Source organism: Aedes albopictus, chromosome 2 (genome assembly GCF_035046485.1).
Source record: "Aedes albopictus strain Foshan chromosome 2, AalbF5, whole genome shotgun sequence".
Taxonomy (NCBI): domain Eukaryota; kingdom Metazoa; phylum Arthropoda; class Insecta; order Diptera; family Culicidae; genus Aedes; species Aedes albopictus.
In genome coordinates this window covers 13821229-13846785 of record NC_085137.1, presented here as the reverse complement: position 1 = coordinate 13846785, position 25557 = coordinate 13821229, and the positions used below count along the sequence as shown (strand labels likewise).

At 40.8% G+C, this 25557-nt stretch overlaps 1 protein-coding gene across 1 annotated transcript; it reads right to left on the bottom strand.

The window, feature by feature from the left end:
• Positions 1 to 978: 978 nt before the first annotated feature.
• Positions 979 to 25557, bottom strand: LOC109429896 (serine/threonine-protein kinase mTor). Its single transcript, XM_029864242.2, has 7 exons — positions 24831 to 25557; positions 24336 to 24768; positions 23325 to 24268; positions 4105 to 7298; positions 2864 to 4039; positions 1982 to 2803; positions 979 to 1843 (listed from the first exon to the last, which is right to left on the bottom strand). The coding sequence occupies exons 1-7, from the start codon at positions 25048 to 25050 to the stop codon at positions 1289 to 1291; spliced, it is 7344 nt and encodes a 2447-aa protein (XP_029720102.1). The 5' UTR covers positions 25051 to 25557; the 3' UTR covers positions 979 to 1288.

Sequence of the window (25557 nt, the reverse complement as noted above, 5' to 3'; positions counted from 1 at the left end):
ATACCTTGATCCATACAAAATATTGCTTCTGATTAAAAAAATCAAAAACCAAAAAATGAGAAAATGAGTCCAGTTTCGCCTTAATCGGAAGTCACGAAAATTATTTGTCTTCCAGTCGAACTAGCTTGTTCTCCCGAAATCTTCACGCGTTTTGGCACAGATCTTCCACAGCTCTGTGAGGTCGATATTGTCGCATGCCGCTTGGCGTCGATGAACGGATGATGTGTGGGGATCTGATATTTACGGCACGGAACTTCTGAAAGATTTACCGTCCTACGGTAAAGACCTGGTCCGTTTGTCGACCGGCCATCGACAAAGCCGGCTTGTTTACTTCATGATCTCATTTCTTATAGGTGATAGACGACGGAAGATTTAAATTAGTTTAATTAGTATTTCTACCTAGGTTTCTACCTTTCCATGGAAATGGAAAGAATGGTTTCATATTTCCGAAGGTTTTTAACAATCACCGAGGAAGGTATATTGGGTGGCAAATCGTTCACCCCCACCACATTTAATTAGGAACTGCAAATAGTGAGCGTTTTGATAATGCCTGGCGATGTCCATGTTCATTATCTCAACGCAGACAAAGTTTCACATGTGGAAAAGCTGGACATTTTCGATTTGTTTAACCCTAGAGTGATCGCGCTGGAAAAATAAGCTAGGATTGGGGAGGGGGTGTTGAGAATCGTTAAAAAAACGTTCCGTCTTTTGGGGATGCTACCTTAGGTGTTCTTGGTAAAACACTGAAGTTCAACTCTAATTGTGTTTTCGTCCGGTTAGTGTAAACTTTTTGTTTTTAAAACGTCATTAAGGTGCTTGTTTTGATGCTTAAGCATCTCTTGATACTGTCACGTGGTACGCCTGCTCAAAAAATGCTTCAGTCTACAACTTTTCAAGAAGCTGCAAACGGCGTCTTTTTTCTCTGAAGATTTTTTGATAGACGCTAGGATTTCTTTCACATATTCAACAATGACCCCGTTTTTGCATAAGCTAAATCATTTATTGGCTTACGGGTATCTCATTTTTGAAGCTTAATACAAAACAAGATTTGGTAAACTTTGCGGTGATGATTGTTTAAACATCTAACTTTCGCTGTTCACTACTATTGGTTCCAGCACAAGACAGGCATTGTGTCAGTTGTTGCCGCCCAACTCTATTCCTAATAATATTTCCCACATCGACAGATATCATATAGTGGTGCCGAAGCAACGGTACAAAATCTTAAAAGTTACGTTATATTCACAATTGCAAGCTTAACACATAAAACGCGTAATTTTGTTCCGCCAGCTTACCAGAAAGGACACCATCCGATGTAGCACTGGCAGAGGTTTTCATTGTTCGTCGCCTGCCGAATCAGCAGATCAATCTGCCTTTGCACCGGTTCCACCGTGTTAAAGTCCTTACCAGTCAGTTTCTGCTTCACGCGGTCAACGATCGCCCGGGCTTTGTTGTTAGTGGCTTCCGCCGGGTTGGCGATACAATTGCTGCCCTGATCCACTACATCGCCACCCCCGTTGGCCTCGTTCATCCGAAGGTTCCTCGCGTTGATGGCCAGCAGATCCAACGTCTCCTCCATGCTCTCCGCCGTGCTATCAACGTCGGTGGCATTCTTGGACCGTCGGTTTTTGTCCGCATCCAGCAGACGCCAGTTGAGCAACGGATCGTACACAAACGCCTCCAAGACGGCCATCAGACTGTCCTTGTTACGACGGAGCACGTGCATGACGCTTTCACACGTCCGACGGTACGTTCCCTCGATGCCGGTCACTTCCATCGCGTTGATAAGCATACGCGTCAACCGGAATGGAATCTTTTCCGGGAATTTCTCGCGGGTCATTGCAACCTGTGTTGGAAGAAAGGTATTAAATGGTGGTGGTGCCTTACTAAATAACATTACTGGAGGTAAAATTACCGCTCAGGGAGGCTATGTACCCTTGGGGGTAATTACTTTCCGCACCACACTGCACCATTTTAAACTCACCTCGAAACAATCGCCAAAATCGATATGCAGGATTTTCCCACTCAACCGATCCAGCATCAAATTGGACGGGTGTCGATCGCCCAGCCCCAGAATGTAGCCCACCATCGACATGACCGCCAGCGACCGAGTGTAGTTCGTCCTCCTGTCGAACCAAACCTCCGACGAGGGACTCTTCAGCCACAGCAGCTTGGCCAGGTCATCCCCTTTGGTGAGTTCCAACGCATACTCAAAGACTTCGACCTTTTGCATCAACGTCAGATGGTCGTAATCCGGTGCCATTCGCAACATAATCCGATGCTCGATGTTCAGCATGGTCTTCTTTTTGTCACGATAATCCCGAATCAGCGTGTGCAGCGTATCGCAGTGGGGCACCCATCCAATCAGACCGGAGTTGGTGCTCAACGGGATGACCGCATACCGTTGAATGGTAAGATTCCGCCGGAACGTATCCGGATCGTTCAGCAGCAGGGTATTCACCAGCCCAAACAGCTGCATCACGCGTTCGTCCTGGCGCAGATCTTCGTGGCCCTTCAGCAGGAACATGTACTCCTTGCCGTTGGAGCCACGGATGCAAAGTTTCCGGGGTCTTTGTTTCGAAGTGATCACCTGGAGGTTCGACTGAATGCTGGCAATGCGGATCAACTCCTGGCCAGGAGCGTAACTTCCCGGGACGGCCAGTTCCAAATCACGACAGGCCAGCAGCTTCGGACTAACGTACTGCAGTTCCAGCGAGGTGAGCTGCGGCAGTTGCCGGGAAATCCGGCGGAACACGTGATAGTACAAATCCCAGGCTTGGTTCAAGTCGCGAATGTTGCCCGAGTTCTGTGAAGAAATTGGAGGTTTAGTTATGATCATTGATTTGTTTTAAGCGATAAAAAGTACCTTATAGTGCTTGCACCATTCCTGCGCCTCGTTAAGATCCCTACCATACGCTTGATTGAACGAGGTTTCCTTCAAAGTTTGCGGCCCTCGCTGAAGCATCTGATGTAGTGGTTCAAGCGTTTCAAACATGCCCTTGATGTTCCGATCGCCAAAGTACAGTCGCGACGCTTCTTCCAAACCCTCATGCCACTGTTCGTGCCATAAGATCGCCACGCGAATGAGCTCTTCACTGCACATGATCGCTTGGTTTACCAGATTTGAGGAGTGTTCGCCCATGGAGCCCAGGATCTTATGAGCGGCTTGCCGGCGGGCGCTGGATGCCGAATTGGAAGCAACGGTCAGTGGATAAACAAGCGCCTGTGGGTGACACTTTCCAATGTCGTTCAAGAGCTGATGGATTAGTTGGCCAACCAGATTGCGAGGAGTATCGATCCGAGCGATCAACTGAGGAATCACCTGCAACCAGGTGTTGATCTCGATAACTCGCATTCCTTCTACTAGGGCCTCATAAACCTTGGGATACTGTCCGTAATCGAACCAGAGGGTCAACAGGCGGAGAGTATCCTGAAGGGAGTTTCCGTGAGACAGGTTGATTGACCGGAAGAAGCCTTCGACAGCGGGAACGGCATACTGTCGAATCATACACTTTTCTTTGTCTCCTCCAGGATTCTTGATCAAATCCTCTTGTTGCTTCTGGTTTTGAACGACCTCGAAGTTCATGTAGGCCCACAGATGCCACGCCTTGTACCAATTGGAGTCGTGTTTAGTGGCTTTCTCATAGCATGCCAGGATGCCTTTGATAGACTGCTCGTTGAGGCCTTGCAGCTGGTTTTGCCATTGACCCAGCTTCATGTAGCAACGAGCTAGCAGGCGTCGATTTTCGTCCTTTTCCTCGACATCGAAATTACCTTCGATACCCATATCAGCGACCAGACGGTTCAGTTGATTGTAAGCCTTATCCTGCTCGCCAGCAGCCCAGAGATGTTTGGCGTAGGCAAAACTTATGTCCGGTTGCATAAATTCTAGTGGATGATCCGGATACTCGGAAGGATTGTACCGAAGCAGCATGACAAGGGTCTTCTCTGAAAGTTTCAACGAATCACTCTTGCGGCAGAGCGATGCAAACTTAAGCCACGTTTTAACGTCGTTGGCTGGATGTACAACCAGGGTGTGAACCTGCGGTTACAATTATAAATAAGTACCTAGTCGTGCAAAAACTACAAGTTTAAAATAACACTTACCTGCAAAATCCGCTGCCAGTCCTCGACCAGCCTTTGCCCACCGAGCAAGCGATCCCACCACATTGCCTTGATAGTTTCCTGCCGTTCTGGAATCAGCTTGTACTGTATGACTTCCTCCAGTTCGGACAGCATTTGAACGCAAACCATCGCTCCGTAGGCACGCTCGTACGATTCGCCTGCCATGGCGGTCAGTTCCGTGTCCAGGAGGTCTCGCGTGTCATCAATCAGCGTCTGAGCCAGTTCGTACTCGCCGTGGTGAACTGCCAGAACGGCACGATAGAACGATCCGTCCTGGGTATCCTCCGGGATAAACTTGACAAACTCCTGCATTCCTTCCCAATCCTTCAAGCCCCAAGCGGCCGCAGCTGCCAGTCTTCCGGCTTTGCTCTGTCCTTCGGTTCCCAGTTTTTCCCACGTTTCTTTGGTCAGCGTGTTCAAGGTGGACCATTCCCCGAGCGCTTCCAGACATCGCCACTGGCCAAGTCGCGACTCCAAATCGCTAGGATTGCTCTCCAGCTTGTCCTGATACAGGTTCAACGCTTTCTCCCAACTGTGCAGCTTCTCGTACCACCTGACCTGGACCTTCATCTCCTCGGATGCGCTCCGGTGTTCCATAGCGTACTCCAGCAATCCCTCGGCCGCTTCCTTCTGCTGGAGTTTGTTGTTGATCAGAATCAAGGATTCAAACACGCTCTGATCCTTATCCTTCATGTTTAAGAACTCTTCCTCCTTGTAGTGCAGGGCTTTAGCATAGGCTCGGCACTCCATGGCACGCTCTCCCAGAATCTTTGGATCGATCCTCAAGGCATCGTTTTCACAGTGCTCCATGAATTCCGCCAGATTGAGGATGGTCTGGGTGATTTCCGGAAGATCCGGCACCATCAGGGCCTGCCTCAAGCTAGAGGACAACTCCTCTTTAAGGCTGTCGGGCAAATCCGTCCAACAGCTGACGAACGCCGCATTGAACAGGTCCTTCAACAGCTGCGGGTAGTTTTGAGCGAGGGTTCGACAGGATCGCAACGCAGGGCTTTTGGATTCTTTCAGCAGGCAGATACTCAGACGTCGCAGCCATTCGAGCCAATCGTCACGCGAAACGCGACGATTGGCTTTAAAAGCCCCCTGGAGGTAGGCGACGGACACGTTCAGCTTCTGGATGGTGGTGTCCTGAGCCAGGGACATTTCGCGGTTCTTGAAGCGAGCTTGACGCAGACGGAATTCATCGTCCAAGGCCAAGGTGCTCTGGCTCTGGAGCTTGGAGAGGAGTTTGTTGTACTCGGTGTAGGATATCTTGTGGCGGATCATGACGCGGTTGACCAGGGGTACGAAAACGAGATATTTCTTGCCCAGTTGGATCATGATCGAGCAGAGGGTTTGTAGGGCTGCGGTTTGCAGCTGTCCCGGGTGATTGTCCAGGACGCGGACCAAGGGATGAATGATCCGTGAGGAGAAGTCGGTGAAATCGAGAATCTCGGCCAGGTAGTTGATGGTTTCCAGGGCAGCGAGGGATACCTGATAGGGAACTTCGATCGGTTCGAACAGCTTCACGATCGCCGGGATTATCAGATGGAGATAGTCGTCCAGGTTGTTTCCGAATTTTTGCAAGGCATTGAGCAGTTTGACGGTGACTATTCGATTGGTAGACGCGTCGTGAAGGAGAACCCGCAAAATCTGCGGCATCAGTTGTGGAAGATAGATCTTGAACTCGCATCCCAAAGCGATCGCGATCTTTTCTACCAAAATGATGAGGGTCGGTTGAAGAGGGTAGATACTGTTCCAGAACGTCTTGATCAGTTGGAATATTTCCTCCATGAAACTGATGATGTGCTGTTTGACAATCTCGATCAGGATCGAGAGCTGCTGGAAGAGGAACTCTTTCAAGTTCATTTCGGCATTGCGGATATTTCCAAGCAGACTGGGCAAGACTTGGGACAGATACGGAACGCACTTGATGCCGAGGCTTTTGAAAATGAAGGTAATGGCCTGGACTACACTGGTGTGGTGAGAGGACAATGTGGGATCGCGGAGGATCTTCATTAACGTTGAAATGGCCACCGCCGGATAGTATTCGTCTAGTTGATTGTTCATATTGATCAACATTTCCGAGGTAGACAAATCAGTGTATTCGTCTGTTTTTGTGTCAGAAATCGATATTAGGATGTTATTGGTTTGACTGTCGATCAGACCACGGTTCATCTTATGCTTGTACGGATCTAAGGCACCGAGTAGTCCTAGCACTCGGATTGTTTCCCGCCTAACGTACGGTTGCTGTTCCGTCTTCAAAAAGTTGATCAATATATCGATCAAATTGGGATACTTATGATAAGGTTTGACGGCCTGCCCTGTGGCACTGACAAGTTGGCCGAGGGTCCATAAAGCTACGCCACGTTTCTCCGTAGATCCGGCATCGCTAAGCATTTCCAACAACGTAGCCAACAGCTCGTCAGACCACGTTTCTAAAACATTGTGTCCTCCATTGACTTCCGCAAGATCTCCTATTGCTCTCAATACATTCAATACAACCCCCGGATTCGACTCTGGTTCCTTCAACTTCGGAACCAAAATAGACAAAATAGGTCTCATATAGGCAGATATCAGCCTCGGAGTGCTGACGATCAAATGATCCAACATTCTCGCACTCTGCTCCTTGTTTCGACTCATACCGGAATGTTCCAGTTCGGTCAAAATCTGCACCATGGTCTTCCTCAAACTCGGCATCACATAAGCCGGATTAATAGCCGATAGCCTACCGATGATGATGATAGCCAATTCCCGAATTTCAAACACCTCATCGTTCATAGTAATCAGCAGCGAACTAAGAAACCACGGTTGCGCCAACTGCGAATCAAAACTATCGTCCAGCGACTTCAGCACCCTCAGCCGCACATTCGGATCAACGTCGGTAATGCCCACGATCAAAATCTTCTCCAGCACGCTGCCCACCGTTTGGGTTAGCGTTTCCGATCCGTCAGCCGAATCCACCGACTGGAGGGCCAATTTCAGCAGCAGAGTGCACGTCTGAACGGCCTCGATGCGAATCTCCTGCTGTTCGCTAAGCAGGAAATGATCGGCACAGCGTTGCACGAACGGCAGCAAACTGTGACCCTCGAAGTTGAAGGTACCGAGCGTGCGAAGGGCCAGCACCGTGGTCGGGGTATCCTGAATCTGCTGCTCGTACAGACTCGTGTTCATTCCACCTGATGAAGAAAAGAGTGTGATTAGTATTACTTCAGTAGAAACCTCGCAAGGAAATCTGGGAAGGGTCCCGAGGAGAGTTTTGGATGGAATCGTAAAAAAATCCAAATGGAACCTCATAATTTATTATTTAATGAATTGCCTTATTTCTTTTTATTCTTTATTCTTTATTCTTTTATTCATTTATTTAGCCTAATACATAATTTGATTTCATTCACTGAGGTTTGGAGATCCTTTCAGCAGTAGTTTAACAACATTCAATTGGTAGAGACTATTGGGAATCTTGAACAATCTTACAAACATCAAAGGAAAAGTCACAACAAAAAACCTTTACAATTACTTATAGTTAGAAAAACAATAAATACGTTAAATAAAATATCACAGTACAAACTAAAAAATATTTTGCAACAAGGGATTCCAGGAACTTAAACAACTATTCTGAAACTTGGGTAACAGACGTTGAAACCAATCATCGATGAGATCAACTTCAGCAATTCTGTGAAGATCATCTGTAGGGTAGAAAGGGTCGAGGTTCATCATCATTTTTAGTATTCGATTTTGTTTTATTTGCAGCTTGTTGCGGTGTGTTCTGGCACAGTTACACCACGCCGGAAATCCATAAGTGATGGTGGGTCGTATGATGGCTTTATACAGCAGAAGCTTATTCGCAATACTCAAGCGCGATCGTCGACAAATCATTGAGTACAAACTTTTCACGAGTTTATCACATTTCTGAAGCGAAACTTGTACGTGTGTTCCGAACTTGAGTTTGCGGTCCATGGTAAGACCCAAATATTTTACATCTTCAGACCACTCTACTTCAAGATCACGAGCAAGTACCTTGCGTCACGGGAGGTGTCTGGGGCTCCTCCGGTTTGAAAAGAAAATAGCCTGGGTTTTACTCGGGTTGATTTTAATTTTCCACTTGTTATGGAATGTTTCCAGAGCGTTCTGAGCAGCTTGCAAGTGAGTTACGACTACTTCTGGATCGGCGTCTGTTGCCACAAAAGCTGTGTCATCTGCAAATATGAAGTAGTTCACCCCATCGATCATCACAATGTCAGCTGTGAAAATATTATATAGGGTTGGACTCAGCACAGATCCTTGAGGTACTCCATATGGGATGGTTTTCTTCTCAGAAAAAGTCCCATTGACTGTAACCTGGAAGCTTCGGTGTTTCAGGAATGATTGCACTATTTTGACGAGGCGGATTAGGAAATCGGCGACTACCATTTTGTGGAGAATTGCATCTTGCCAGACAGAGTCATATCCCGAGCTGGGAATGAGAACAAACCTATAACAAATTGATAACTCATTTTGTTATTGATAACAAAATAAAATCAAAACATGTTTTCGCTCCGAATTGTTTTTATTTAATATCAAGTTGAGATATAATTTTGTTATCATTTAAAAAACTCAGTGATAACAAGATTTGATTTCAAAAATCCAAAATAGGTTTAATATGCTTTATTAACAATATTCACAAAATTTTTGTTAAATCTTCCTGAGTATTTTACTTGCATATTGACACAAAATTTATAATTAGTTGATTCTGGATAATGGTCATGCTATTGATTTAACCCTTTCAGGACGGTTGGGTCATTTGCACCTCGCTGACGCGTTCTACAGCGGCGAGGTTGGTGAAAAAAGTCGTCCCGAAAGGGTTAAATTGGCTTGTCCTTTAATAAGTCTTTTTAAGGTGACTGAGTATTATCGGTAGGTTTGTTCTCTTCGTTCTGAGGGGTTTTTCATCGGCCAAGTTGCCTGCAACTTGGTCGTATAGCTCAGCTTGGTTGGGAAAGATTTGAGGCCAACTTTGAATTCAAAAAGCCTTCCATGACGAAAAGAACAAAACCGCCCAGAATACAAAAGTTCCCATATATCAGTTATTTTAATCTAAACATATTGCCAAATATTTTGAAATTTGAACTACAGGGTGATTATTTTTCCAGTTCTATATTTTAAAACTGCATCATTCGCACTTTCGTATGGAAATAGCGAGAGCTCCACAGTTCTCCAAGTTTTCTCACATTTTAGGTCGTTTGGCATAAAGTGATTTGGCATTATAGCCGATTGGCATAATGTTCATTTGGAATAATTGTAAATTAAAGGCAAATGAAGTTAGATATGGTCATCCAAAGTAATTCACGATTATTCTGCTGTTGAAGGTCACATATTTTACCTTTATAAAGTTTTCTCGCGTGAAAAAAAGATTCATTGTAGCAATGATTAATCTCGTGATGTTTGATAAAGTTTTGAAAATAACATAGATATTTATCATACATGAAACTGATGAATGCCATTTCACTTATTGTTATGCCAAACGGCCATTTTGCCAAACGACTATTTTGCCAGATTATTCCATTTGACTAATGCCAAAAGACTATGCCAAACCCGATAGAATTAATGTAGTAAAATCAAAGATTAATACTCGTTGGTAAAATATTTTTCCATTCGGATGCTTTATTTTTTCAATGTCATCATTTTCCCCGGGTTACGAGGGAGCTGAGAAGCCAAATGCGACTCAATTCGTTACTTGATGTCATTCAATTTGAGTATCGATGCCTGTGGCTCTGGGATGTCGTGAACATCTCCCACATTTGTTTTACTGCAGCAGGGCATATAGGGTAGGACGGGGCAAGATGGCCACCCGGGGCTAGATGAGCACCCCTCTGTTTTACTCCTTTTATGATGAATTTTGTCTAAACAACTTCATAATCCGTTAGAATAAAGTTCATCCTGTTTGTAAACCTGATAAAAGGTGCCTCATAACGAACGAATTGTGAAAAATATCGTCAAATTAAATAATGAAGTGCTCTTTTTGCCTCGTAGGGGTGCTCGTCTTGCCCCGCAGCATGTTTGAACTAACCATAAGACATCTTTTTTGTTTAGTCAAATAAATCATCCTTATTGTGAATTTTGAACCCTGCCATGTTTATGGGTGGTAGAAAACATGAAAAAATGTTTTCCTTAATATGTTCGCTGCTGTGTTCCTATTGTTGCGGTAGTGTTCCTAATGTTGTGGTATCCCATATGATTTCAATGGGATACCGCAACATTAGGAACACAATGCTCTTTCAGATAAAAACGAATAAAATGCTCATAACAACCTCAAAGTGGCAATATTTCGTTATTTTCCCGTAGATAAAGGATAGATTTTATTATTTTCAATTCAATCCATGTTAAACTTTTACTTGGGGCGAAACAATTGTGGTTTAAGCATGAACCCAGTGCTTACCCGAGCAAGGAATGAGAACAAACCTATAACAAATTGATAACTTATTTTGTTATTGATAACAAAAAGAAATCAAAACAAGTTTTCGTTCCGAATTGTTTTTATTTAATATCAAATTGAGATATCATTTTGTTATCATTTCAAAAACTCAATGATAACAACGCAGACAGACGTTCTAGCTCGAACAAATTTATTCAAATTTTCTATGTAAATTTTCACTAGCGACACCTAGGCAACCGATTGCCACAGTGCAGTCGCGAGCAGTTGACAGTTTGAGAAACCACGTGCTTCCAACCGCTTACTTACCACCCAATTCACCACCCACCGAAAAATAAAATCAAAACAAACACTGTCAAAATCATTCCTACATTTGCGTCACATTCACAAAGATTTCCCAATGCGAGTAAAGTTCATCCAAATGCAGTTTTATTCAAGCAAATCTATGTAACATAAAAGTAATAATGTGTATAATATTTTACAAGAGTCCTGCGCTAATTTGTGCAAAAGATTTTAGACATTAAATAAAAGTCATTTACTCTGCCATCCGGCTGGAAGACGACCGTGGTGACAGTTGTTGGTCGCAACGCACATGTGAGGCAGCGATTGTATATGAACGCCGCTAACGCCATCTGTTCACTGATTGCCACTTGGCAATTTGTGGCGGCCATGTTTTTTACACAAGCTGCTGAGTCAAACTTGAACGTCTGTCTGCGATAACAAGATTTGATTTCAAAAATCCAAAAAAGGTTAATGTGCTTTCTTAACAATAATTATATTCACAAAACATTTGTTAAATGTACAGGGGATAGACAAAATGATCGAGACAGGCAAAATTTCCTCTTGTCAAAAAAATTTCAAATGGCTGTAACTTTTCGAAAAGTGCATCAAATATTCTCAAATTTTCACTGTAAGTTGATCAACTATTTATGTATCAGTGGACAACATTTGGAAAAGATCGGACTATTCTGCATTTAGTTATAAAGATTCTAAAAAAAGGTATAATTATCCGATAGCCAACTTTCAGTTATATCTCCGGATTCAATGAACCGAATGCAATGAAATGTTGTCCATTTATGACTTACAGGGGATACTCAAAATAACTGGGACAGGTAAAATTTTCACTTTTCAAAAAATGTTCAACTAGCTGTAACTTTTTGAATAGGGCATCAAATATACTCAAATTTTTACTGTATGTTCATCAACTAGTTGTGTATCAGTGGTCCAATTAAAAATTATTAAAAATATTCTAGAAAAAGGTATAATTATCCGATAGCCAACTTTGAGCTGTTATATCTCCGGATTCAATAAACCGAATGTAATGAAAATTTGATCATTTATGACTGATATAATGAGCTATTAAAAACTTTTGACTAAACTTAAATTTTTTTACACGAAAGAAAATTATAACGATTTGATCATTTTCGTAACAAAACGCCAATTTATCCAAAACTTCATCATCGTTTCAAAATCCAAGATAATAGTTATAGTTCATTAAAATTCCCTCTAATTGACTTGAAAATATTAATGTTTCGAAGGAAAGCAACCAAATGGCCGGCATTATATTGAAAAAGTAATGGGATGCATATGAAAAATATATAAATTTAGTAAATAAACTTAGAATAAAAGAAATCGCTATAACTTTTTTTCTTAATCATAATTTCATTTCAAGTCAAATGTTTTTCAAAGTTCATTATATCAGTCATAAATGATCAAATTTTCATTGCAATCGGTTTATTGAATCCGGAGATATAACAGCTTAAAGTTGGCTATCGGATAATTATACCGTTTTCTAGAATATTTTTAACTTCGTGATGAATAGCCCGAACTTTACCAAAATTGGACCACTGATACACAACTTGTTGATGAACTTACAGTAAAAATTTGAGAATATTTGATGCCCTATTCGAAAAGTTACAGCTAGTTGAACATTTTTTGAAAAGTGAAAATTTTACCTGTCCCAGTTATTTTGAGTATCCCCTGTATATAATGAGCTTTGAAAACCTTTTGACTTAACTTAAAATTCTCAACACGGAAGAAAATTATAACGATTACATTATATTTCTAATAAAACACCAAATTTTCTTAAATTTCAACATCGTTTCAAAATTCAAGATGCTAAGTATAGTTATTTTACGTTCCCTCTAATTGTCGTGAATGCAGATATGTTGTGAAAGAAAGTAACAACATAGGTGGCAACTCATTGAAAAAGTAATGAGATGCATATTAAAAATAGACCAATTTACTAAAAAATCATAATATTAATCAAATCGCTATAACTTTTTCTCTTGATAATAGTTTCAAGTTGAGCCAAACGTTTTTCAGAGCTCATTATATAAGTCATAAATGGACAAAATTTCATTGCATTCGGTTCATTGAATCCGGAGATATAAAAGCTCAAAGTTGGCTATCGGATAATTCTACCTTTTTCTAATGTGCTTATAACTGCGTGCAGAATAGCCCGATCATTTCCAAATTTTGTCATCTGATACACAACTAGTTGATCAACTTACAGTGAAAATTTGAGAATATTTATTGCACTTTTAGAAAAGTTACAGCTAATTGGACATTTTTTGGAAAAATGAAGATTTTGCCTGTCCCGATCATTTTGTCTATTCCCTGTACCTGAGTATTGTATTTACATATTGACACAACATTTTTAATTTGCTGATTCTGGGTAATGGTCATGCTATTGATTTAAGGTGAAGATATGACGAAGCCACACCTCGAATTTTCAAGAGATTTGTGCTTTTGAAAATTCAAGGTGTGGCTTCGTTCTATATTCACCTTAAACTGGCTCGAATTGGCATAGTGTTTCTTTCTTAAGTTTTCTCCCGTGAAAAAGGATTCATTGTAGCTCCGTACCAAAATGATGAATCCCCTAATGTTTGATACAGTTTTAAAAATAACACAGATATTTATCATACATGAAAATGATGAATGCCATTTCACTTATTGTTATGTCAAACGGCCATTTTTCCGAACGACTTTTTTGTCAGATTATGCCATTTGCCCATTGTGCCAAAAAGAATTAATGTAGTAATAGTTATTTATGTATCGAGTTGCAACAATCTAATTTTGTAACGAGTTCCATACAAAATTTAATGCAATGATTTTTCTTTTCATTATACAACTAATTTGAGTTGCATAATGTTCATAATGTAACTCAAATAAGTTGCATTATGAACATTATGCAACTCATTTCAGTTGCATAATGAACCAGTACGGAAAAGTTTGTCATTATGATACTAAAATGAGTAATATAAAATAGAAATTACGATAGTGAATTCCTTAAAATATTTTGCCAATCGGATACCTTATTTTTTCAATGTCATCATTTTTCCCCGGATAACGAAGGAAAGAGCTGAAAAGCCGAATGCGACTCAATTCGTTGCTCGATGTCATTCAATTTCAGTCCCGAAGTCTGTGGCTCTGGGATGTCGTGAGCTACATATGTTTCCGTGTTTTATTACATATCTATGAGGATATCATATCCGACACTCTAAAAAATCTTCACGTCCGATCCACGTGAAATTTCATGTAACCGATCTAGATTCTCAAAATCACATAAGTTACGTGATTCATGTAACTTTTATCTGCTTCCCACTTCATGTTTACTGGAAAGTTTAGTAACATTGATCACATTTCAACGTGGATAGCTTCGGTGCATTTGTGTTAGTGTGTTTGTGAGTTTGACATTTCCGCGAACCAGATTGGAAACGAGGTTTACGTGGATTTCATGTATGCAGAAATAAACCAATATGGCGTCTACAAACAAATTAGTCGACGATCTGCTAACTGATCTGAAGTTTTCGTGTAGTGTGCTGCATTTTTTAAAAGGTAATTGTTAAAAATTGAAGAATTGACTTAATTTAACATCGTATTAATTCACCATCAGAATCTTCCTGTTTTCAAGTATTTCAGAACGCGGCATTGGAATTTTACGGTGACTGAAGATCAACTTAAGCAAATTTTGGAGCTCTTCGAAAACGAGAACTTGGTGCCAAGAAACGCTGAGTTGTTTCCGCCTATTGAGACCTGAAGAATCGGAACGTAAGTCTAACTTATCCTTTTTATGATAGTTGACTGATTTTTATTGTTTTCTTTTCAGAAATCTACTATTCGGTCATGGGTAAATTTTTCCATTTTTACCAATCGAAGTGCAGCTAACGATTCAACGTTTCAGGTTTCACATTCTCGACCCAGCAAATAATAGTTATCAACTAGAAGTGCATCCGTCCGAAGCGCCAGATGATGACCAACCGGTTCCTTCAGAAGAGAAAGCGTTCGCCACTGTAGATCATTACGGCCCGGTCCAGGTCGGCCATCCATCGAATCCCCAACCAACAGATTCAGTTGTGACCCCCCGCCGTGACAGCTTGTGTTCCGGAAGCTTGCATCGTGTGATTTGTGGATAATTGATTAACCTTCCGTAACTCGCGCGGTTGACTACCTGCGTCAGCAGCACACTAATGCTGAGTATTGGGTTTAGATGTTTAGACTACTGTGATAATTTGAGAATCCACTGAATCATTATTTCCCAACGAAATTTCACACTAATCAAACTTATTTTGTTTACCTGTTGTGCATCCGACGCCCCTGTCATGAACTCAACCGAACTTGAGTATGCCAGCCGCTGCGAAGTCGTGTGCGAAATTCGACTGTGATGATAATGAATTTCGGCCGAGTCTAAATGGGTGCAAATGTCGCAATACAAAAAGCGAGATTTTTTCACCGTGTTGTACAAAATACAACAGCGCGATCGTTCGAGGGTTATGGGTAGTATGCAGATCGCAAGAAATTTCTTGGCCTATCTCGATGCGTGGGAAATTCAGGCAAGGAATCACTCAAGAAATAAGAAAGCGTCGCTTTACTCCGTATCCTAGTACGGAGCTGAAACGAAATGTCAAATCAAATGGGGCTTGCTGTGTTAAATTTCTTGACCATTCCGGTCACGGAAAAATAATGCACTGAACGAAAATTACTTGAGCGATTCCGTTTGAAGTGCATACTTCGCATTAAAATAAAAAGACATTTTTAGTTTGACCTTTTTTCCGGATCTGTATTGAGTTCAGGGTGTCCATTCAAATTCAGTTTTCCGATTCCCGGATTTTTCCCGGGTATGGACTAACTTCCCGAGTATGTACGAACGCAAATTTTTGCGCTCCTCAGTGTATTTTTATATACAGTTTTAATTTGGTCTATAACTTGATACGAATCATATAGATTTCCTGATTTCATAAATTATGATTTAAAAAAAAACTTACTAACTCTTTAATCACTGGTGTTAATTTCCCCTTCTTACATGAAAGTTAGGAATAGAGTTAGTTGAAAAGGTCTTTTCTATAACAAGGAAATGGAATCTATATGAAAATATTATTGAAACTGATGTTACTGTGTCTGATTTTTTCACGAAATTTTTGTTGTATATCATAAAAAATTCGGTAGAAAAATATCGAAACGTTTTTGGTAAACCTGGTCTTTAGAAACAAATGTATCAATTATTTGCTACATTTTGTGAAAATCTCCATCCAACTTTTTGTTCTACTTGCATCGTCATTTTAAACAATTTACTTGCAGAATCCAAAATCTTTTGACACCGATTTTCTCCGAATTTTGAAGTAAAACGTTTGAGTTCTTCTCCAATATTAAATAATATCTTGAGGACATTCAACATTTTTTCCTTTAGGAAGTACTCCATGCAAACTCCATGGGTTCTGCCAAAAAAAAAATCATGAAAGTTGTACCTACAACTTCTTTCAAAATGCTTTGGCTAATATTGCCGTAAACATATCAGGGATTCTATTGTATTCCGGGGATCCGAGTGATGCTTCCAGGAAGTAACATTTTGAAACATTTCTTCACAGATTCCATAGAAGATTCTTCTGTGGATTCTACTACTCTTAAGGAAATCTGTAGGAAATTTCTTATGGGATCCTATCAGAGAGTCTTTCATGAGCAGTTTTTTTTTTAAATTCGCTGTAATTTACAGTATTGTACTTACTCTTCAGAATTTTATTTGAATTTTACTTAAAGCTCCTCCAAAATTCTGTACAGAAGCGGATAGGCACAATATCACTGTTTTTCAATAATTTTCTCCTTGACTTCAGCCAAAGGGATCAAATTTAAGGGACCTGGCAGAAATATATGAAGAGTTCCACAAAGAATGTCACCAGAATCCCTCCAGAAACTGACACATTTTTTTTCAAATGTGAAAATCTCTTCGCCGTAAGTAACTTTTGCAGGTTCACAGAGTTCGCCAGGAATTCCGATTTTCCTAACAAGACACAAAAAGTCCACCGTGAAATCTTGCAGAAATCTGAAAATTTCGCCTAAGAAGTATATTCTGATTTCTTTTACATGAATTTATCAAGATCCAACAGAAACTACTAAAATTCCTGAGAGGCTGCCTTTCTAAAAAAACATATTCAACCGGCAACTCTGTTAATGTTGCTATGTTGTTATGTAGCTATGTTGTCATTCTATTCAAGACTTGCTTGACACTTATGAAGTACAGATAGACACCATAAAGATTTTACCCGGTGCCTTTTACAATTTCCCGTGTTTTTTCCCGTATTTTTCCCGGTGGTTTCGAATTCCCGGGTTTTTCCCGGTTTTCCCGTATTTCCCGGATGGATGGACACCCTGTGAGTTATTTTGACTAAAAAGTCACGTAAAAATGACACGAAAGAAATTTAAAATGGAATAAAATTTCAGGTAAAATTTACCTAGTTTTCATGTGGAAGTTATTGAAAATATCACGTCAATATTACCGGAAAATCATGTCTGATTTACCTGACTTTTCATGTAAACTCTCGGGTTCAATTTTTCTTTGGGTTACATGTCGTTCCGGTAAAACTTACATGAAAAAGTGGATGGACGAAAACTACCTATGTTTTCATGTAAATCGGACGTGAAAACTTTCCAGAGAGGACTTCCATACATTTTTTCTTCATTTAGGCACCAAGTTAGAAATGACTGTTTAAGAAATGTTATTGTTAAAATCGATAATACTACGCCGTCAATAGGGGTCATATTCTGATGATATCGTATTAACAAAACAAGTGTTCAATCACGAGATTCTTCTGAATTAACAAAATCTCATTTAAATTTTTACTTATTCATGTAACTTAATGCCTAATAAAATATCAAAATGAATACTAAATTTGTTATTAATTTTTAGTTATTACCCTATGGATTTGATAACTCCCTGAGAACTGTGTATGATATCAATTCGTAAAATGTGGATAACAAAATGAGATATCAATTTGTTATCAATGAGAACTCATTCTGTTTTCAATTTGATATTCCAGTGCATTATTTTGTTATCATTTTTGTTATGTTAACACTTAAGTCATACAAAATGAAAACTCACTTTGTTATCAAAATTCGTGATATCTAAATAACTCAATTTGTTTTCAATTAGTTCTCATTCCTTGCTCGGGGAGCAGGGAATGAGAACAAACCTATAACAAATTGATAACTCATTTTGTTCTTGATAACAAAATGAAATCAAACCAAGTTTTCGGTCCAAATTGTTTTTATTTAATATCAAATTGAGATATCATTTTGTTATCATTTCAAATCTCAATGATAACAAGATTTGATTTCAAAAATCCAAAATAGGTTTAATATGCTTTATTAACATTTATTATATTCACAAAATATTTGTTAAATCTACCTATTGTAAAAAAAACAAAACTGCCAAGAATACAAGTGTTCCCCTATATCAGTTATTTCAATCTAAACATATTGCCAAATATTTTGAAATTTGAACTACAGGGTGATTATTTATCCAGTTCTATAGAAGAGTTGTCAACGCATACTATTATGGAAATTATTATACATATACATGATTACATGTACAAAACAATTTTCGTTTGAAAGAAACTCTCAAAAATCTTGGTGGCAATATTCTTGCCACTGCCCGTTTAGGGTACTTTTCTTCTTTTGACTTCATCAAAAAGCTGAAAAAGAGATTTTAGGGTGGATTAGGGCTTACCCCATAATATAAACTGTGTAGTTCAGTTCATGTCAACCCATAATTTAAATATTTATTAAATCGACAGTTTTACAATAAGTTTGAGCTAAATTTCTTCACGCGGTCATATTTAGCCATTTTTGAGCTCCCAAATTAATGTTTAAGCTTTGTTTAGTACCAAAAAAAATACCAGGCGTTGTTAGTAATCTCAATTTTGCGTAAACCTAAAGTTCGAAATAAATTGTTATAAAACAAAAAATAAATAAAAACAGTATGTGGCAATATAGTTGCCACTGCCTTATAAGGGGTAATAGGGGTATTATTCTGATAATATCGTATCAAACAAAATAAGTTTTCAATCACGAGATTCTCCTGAATTTAAAATAAAATCTCATTTAATTTTTTACTTATTCATGTAAATTAATGCCTAATAAAATATCAAAATGAATACTAAATTTGTTATTGATTTTTAGTTATTACTCTATAGATTTGAAAATTCCCTGAGAACTACGTATGATATCAAGTCGCAAAATGTAGATAACAAAATGAGATATCAATTTGTTATCAATGATAACTCATTCTGTTTTCAATTAGATATTCCAGTACATTATTTTGTTATCATTTTTGTTATGTTAACACTTAAGTCATACAAAATGAAAACTCATTTTGTTATCAAAATTCGTGATATCTAAATAACTCAATTTGTTTTCAATTAGTTCTCATTCCTTGCTCGGGTAACTCTTCCATGATCGGATCAATTACTCTACCAATACAAAAATATTAAGTGCAGTTGCCCTTTGACTCCAAATTTACTTTTTTTTGTCACTTCAATGCCCATCATTATTCTTTTAGTTGAATCATGGTATAGTTATGCTGCATATCTATGAGGATATCATGTCGGATTTCGATTTCCATACAATTTTTCTTCGTTTAGCCTCCAAGTTAGAAATGACTGTTGATGAAATGTTAATGTCACAATCGATAATACTACGCCAATAATAGGGGTCATATTCTGATGAAATCGTATCAATCAAAACAAGTTTTCAATCACGAGATTCTTCTGAATTTAAAATAAAATCTCATTTACATTTTTTATCATTCATGCTCGCATTCATGTAAGTTAATGCTTAATAAAATATCAAAATGAATACTAAATTTGTTATTCATTTTTAGTTATTACCCTATAGATTTGATAACTCCCTGAGAACTGCGTATGATATCAAGTCGTAAAATGTGGATAACAAAATGAGGTATCAATTTGTTATCAATGAGAACTGATTCTGTTTTCAATTAGATATTCCAGTACATTATTTTGTTATCATTTTTGTTATGTTAACACTTAAGTCATACAAAATGAAAACTCACTCTGTTATCAAAACTCGTGATATCTAAATAACTCTTTTTGTTTTCAATTAGTTCTCATTCCCTGCTCGGGATGCCTTCTCAATATCCAGCGATACCATACCGGACGATTTTTTCATGCCAAATCCTGTCTTGATCGCTTTCACAAGTCGAACAAGCTGATGATTCGTCGAGTGCCCTTGTTTGAACCCAAACTGTTGGTCTGGAATTATCTGTGCTGTTTGCAGGTGTTGTTCTAGACGGACGAGGATGATACGTTCAAGCAATTTACTCATTGTGGGGAGCAAACTGATAGGCCTATAGTTCACTGGATTTGTTATGTCTTTTCCTGGTTTTGGAATTGCTGTGATGAGCGCATGCTTCCAATTTTTGGGAAAATAGCAGAGACGTAGGCATGCTGAAAATATCCTAGCTAACACTATGATCGACCTACGAGGCAGATGTTTGAGGAGCTGGTTTCCGATTTTATCACCCCCAGGAGCTTTTTTGTTCTTGAGATTCTTGAGCGGAAGCTTAATCTCTTTTGGTCTGACCAGAAACGTTTCGGATATGCTCGGCGCCTCGTTGATCATCGCTATCGAATTTTCCACAGCGGCTATAGTCGCTGCATCAGATTCTAGCGTGTTGGCGTGGGCTTTTGCAAAACTTTCCGCTAGTAGATTCACTTTCATTTGAGGGGATGACACAATAGTACCATCGTTACGTAAAGGTGGACTGTATTTGCAGGTTTTGCGGAGTGCTCGCGTTATTTTCCACATATTGTTGTAACTGGACTCCATACTGCTGAGAGCGCTACCAAATTTTTGGAATCTAGTCTGAGAACATTCTTGGCGAATACGATTATTCAGAGACTCCACAATACATTTGTAGAAGGGATCTCTCGTTCGAATCCACTGTCGTCTACGTTGATTTCGAAGTGTTATCAAGTTTTCGGTATGAAGGGAAATTTCAGGAACAGATAAGTTCGAATGGGCATCTTCGGAACTGCCAGATTTTCCGCTCGAAGGATGACGTCAGAGAAAAACTGTATGGCGGTGTCCACTGCGTCTGAATCGTTTAGTTCCGTAATAATTGGGGCGGAGAGGTCTAAGCTTTCATTCATGACTCTCTGGAACTTGGGCCAATCTGCTCGATGATAATTGTACATAGTGCTGACAGCAGTGTCGATATGGTTCGGTTTTGCAGCGATTTCAAAACTAACAGGTAGATGATCGGATGATAAATCATTGGACACTCTTGGTATAGACATGTCTACAAGGTTGTTGGACAGAACCAGGTCCAAGGTCGAGGCCTGTCCTCTGCCGGTAGGATGAAATGTTGGTAGGGCCGGTGCGTGAACGAAGAAATTGTTAGCGGTGATGACTTGGATGAGCTGAGTACCGGCCTTGTTATTTTTGATGCAATTCCACTGACGGCTACGTGCGTTAAAATCACCCACCCAGAACGTTGGAATATCATCTTGCATTAGAAGTCGTAGATCATTGCGATAATGTTGCCAATCACTATTTCGTTTTGTATCAGGAAAATACACCGCAACGATTTTAATACGGATATCGTTGCTGATCACGTTTATGCCAACCGATTCGATCAATTTCGTGCAGACGTTTATTTGTTGAAACACCAAACCTTTTCTCACCGAAAGCATAACTCCTCCGCCTCTATCGACATTTTCACGATGTCTATCCATACGAAGACAGTAATAATCTGGATGATTGAAAGAGTTCGTAGGTTTCAGCCAGGTTTCGGTCACAGCGGCGACATCGACTTTATTGCGGTTCAGGAACTCGAAGTATTCCAGTTGTTTGGGGAGGATTGATCTACTGTTCCAGTTGAGCATTTTGATAATGTGATTAGACATTATAAACGTACTTGATCATCAGCTCTGTTAGGGCTTGAAATTGCTGCTCCTTGTTCCTACACTCCCGTAGGCGTTGGAACAGGTCACGCGCTAGACTGAGAAACTCTGACAGAGAGAACAATGTTGAATCTCCATTGTCGAATTCTGGGGCTGGTTGACTTTGGTTGCGAACGACATCTGCGTAGAGTTGACGAGTTTGATGATAGCCGGAACTGTTAGGTTGGTTATTTACTCGCGACGAACCAGCTGTAGTAGACTGTGGCCTGTATCCACCGGATACGTTTGTTTCGCGCCGACGAAGCTTGTCCGTATTGTAGATTCTTCTTCTTGCCGCACGTTCTTCTAGTTGCTTCAGGTAGTCTTGCCTAACCGGGCATCCGCGGAAGTTCGCCGTGTGGTTATACCGCTGCAATTTGCGCACCTAATCCGCGAACGGTCTGACCGATCCTTGTCCTGAAGTTTAGCCTTCACAGGCAGCTTGCATTGAATTGTTTCATGCCTTTCTCCGCACTTGACACACAGAGGCAACATATTACAGTTTGTTTTTCCATGTCCATACCGTTGACACCGGTGGCATTGGACGACGTCAGACTTGTTTTTTACGAAATATCTTCAACTGACCATGGTACTGAATAGAGCTTTAATCTTTTTCAGTTCGTTAAGCTTGACCTGCCCCTTTTGGAAATGCAGCAGGTATAGTACGTCATCTTCCACGTCAGTCTTCTTCACAGAGAACACTTTGATTTCAACCGGTTGAACACCATAACAATTAAGTTCACTTCGCAATTCCTCCAGATCGTACAGGGCTAGGACTGACAAAATTATCTTCACAGGAGTATCCTCAGGTGGCAGGTACGTAAAGAACTGTATCTGACCTTGTTTCAGCACATCCACCGACTTTTGAAATTGTTCTTTATCGGCGACTATCAGTTGAACCCCATTCTTGATCAACTTCATGTTGTACTTCTTCTCCTGTGGGACTTCTTTCGATGAGAGAAGTTGGCGTAGATGTTTCGTTCCTATTCCAGCTACTGTGATCGGAGGACATCGAGTTTTCGAGGCTTTAGATCGATGTGAGTTGTTGATATCCACTTCAACATTGGGGACATCATCTGGTAGTGTGTTGAAGATGTTGTTTTGATTTGGTACGACACCCATACGAGCGTTGCTAGATGAAGCATTCATAGCGCTGACAGTATTGATCTGCGTGAGATCTGAGTGACTTCTCTTTTGACGTTTTGCACTCTCTGGGTTCACATCATCGACGGAGTGTCCAGTGGCTTGGGTTATTTTGGAACTGTTGTAGTTACATCTTATCTGAATCATAGATGCCCCGGAGGCATTTTGGCGATTTAGAACACCGTTATGGACTAAACTATCCACCGCGCACGTTTTTTTTCTACAATATACGAGACGTAATTTACTTTACAAAAGCGACCGACGTAAAGCACAAATAGACCGGCCCGTGTTGCCAGAAAAACATTGCCTTATTTCTATCGAAGACTGTTGTTTGAATATAGTTCATAGATTGCAAGATAATTTTTCGACAAGTCCATTTTTGGGAACTAAATCGTTGACTTTCCTACAGCACTTACCTTGAGGTCGACCGGGCATAAACTGCGGCAGCGGTTTATTCATCAGCACACAGGACAGGATCTGCAGCAGTCCGGTGGTGATTTCCTGCCTCAACTGTGGCACATTCTCGCTCAACTCGTGCAGGCAAACCGTCAGACCGGTACTCAGTCCCGTCGACAGCATCGGCAAGATCAGGCTCTTGATGTTGGTTGTAATTGCACTTTTCAGAGCATGACCCAACAGGGTGATGCACATGAACACCGACGGATCGACGGAGACCTTTTTCTTGCTGGGGGTTTCCTTCGGCGGCAGAGCTGCGGTGATGACTTCAATGATTCGCGTCCTGAAAGGGGCAATATCTTTCTCGACGGCAACCGCAATATAGCCGAGCGTGACAAAAGCCAGGTTCCGTTCTTTTTCTTTGCTTTTGATCGTTAGGATCAGATAGTTGACGACGGTTTTAAGATGGTTAGTGACGAAATCTCTGCGATTGAAGGCGGCCAATCGAGGTAGAATGGTAAGCAGCGATTGAATCACGTAAGGAGACTTAGAATTCCGCTGTTCAAGCACTTTCTGGCAGATCAATTCGTAATTATCGTTTGTTAATGCTCTACAAATAGCCGATTCTTGTATGGAACTATTTTGCCGGAAGAATTTGACATCGCTACCATCACTACTGCGAGATGCAGTACTGGAACTATGGCCACCTCCGCCAAGCTTTTCCATGAAGGGGACACGAATCCTAGGAAAGATGCTATGACTTTCATCCGTATGACGACACCTGCGATCAACATTCAAACTCTCCAGTTGCATGTACTTTTTCTCCCAGGCTGCATTTGAGCATCGTAGAATTTCATTAAACACAATTATTGCTCCATGGATGCGATCGTCTCGGTTGAATCCTTTCTCACGTGAAGGAACTTCCTTAAAGCAATCCATGGCGTTGTCATAACAGTGGTTGTACCTTAAATTAGGATAAAATTATGTTTAGAATACAAGCACATCATATAATAAGTCGCATCCCAACATACCATTGCGGATTGTTATTCTGCTTGGTTCCCTCTCTCTGCGAGGTGACAATCAGCACAGCGCGCAAGGCTTGTCCAGCTCCCTCTCGAATCATCGGTTTGGGATCCTTGATGGCAACAAATATGTGCTCGAAAAAGCTCCCAACTTGCTGGTAGAAAAACGTTGGCATGGCCACGGCCAACTCACGCAACACCAGCACAGCGGCATGCCGTTTTCCCTCCGTTCGTTCCTCCATCAGCCACTCGAAGGCACGTTTAATGTCGAATTCGAACGACTCGGCCCCCTTGGAACCGGGCAGAAGAGCCAACTTAACGAGCACCTTCGCTGCCAGCTCCATCACCGAAATGTCACTCGACGGAAGCAGGTTTCGCAGATTGTTCGAATAACGGGATATTTGAGTCGTTGTGTTGACCACATCGCCACTTATCAGGCAATCTAAAAGAAAAAAATATCATTAAAAAATTTTTTAAGTCTTTATATTGAGAGTTTCGTCTTACTGATGGCCAAGACGCCGCCCTTTTTGTCGTTGATGTCGGCGCTGGACAACATTTCGAAAATGTACTGGTTGAAATCCTCGAAAAATGCCAGCAAGTCATCTTGCGGAATTTCGCGCAGTTCCGTCTTAACGTAGAGCGACAGCTCCTGGGCCGCCTTGTTCTGCGCATCCTTGTTGCGGCTTTTGAGCCCGCTCACGAACTGTAGCACCACGTTCGACATGATCGTAATTCACAGCGAATACACAAAAACACCTAAACACGTTACAAAAACTATCACCCTCACCCTATCGCGAAGTCTTCTAGTTAGTAAACAAACCGGCGCCGTGTTCTTGACCTTTGACGAACTGAACCGTACGAAGCGGGGGGAGGCGATCGACGAGACGCGCGACGCAACGGATAAAAACAATCGACGAAATATTGCGCCTCCCAAGGAATCGATGAAAACAGCAACCACCCACCGCCGCCGAACGGTAGCGCTAGCACTCCCGCTGCTGACAGCACCGACGATGGCGCAGGTGAAAAATGCGCTTCCCGGCGCGAATTTTACTTTTTCATGGGAATTTCCACTTGGTTTCGCTGCGGCGGTACCTAATACGGATTTTTCAACACTTTTCGCCCGGTTTTGGCATGTTTTTAGGCCAAAAATTGCAATATTTTCGCGGATTTGCACTTGTTTGACACTTCGAGTCGCACACTGTTTTGTCGATTTCGGTGCAGTGCTGGCAGT

Excerpts from the sequence above, each read along its gene's own strand:
- LOC109429896 (XM_029864242.2), bottom strand. The coding sequence starts at position 25,050 with ATGTCGAACGTGGTGCTACAGTTCGTGAGCGGGCTCAAAAGCCGCAAC. Across the intron at positions 7,299-23,324 it reads TATGCCCGGTCGACCTCAAG|GTGGAATGAACACGAGTCTG; the intron begins GTAAGTGCTGTA and ends TTTCTTCATCAG. Across the intron at positions 2,804-2,863 it reads AATGGTGCAAGCACTATAAG|AACTCGGGCAACATTCGCGA; the intron begins GTACTTTTTATC and ends ATTTCTTCACAG.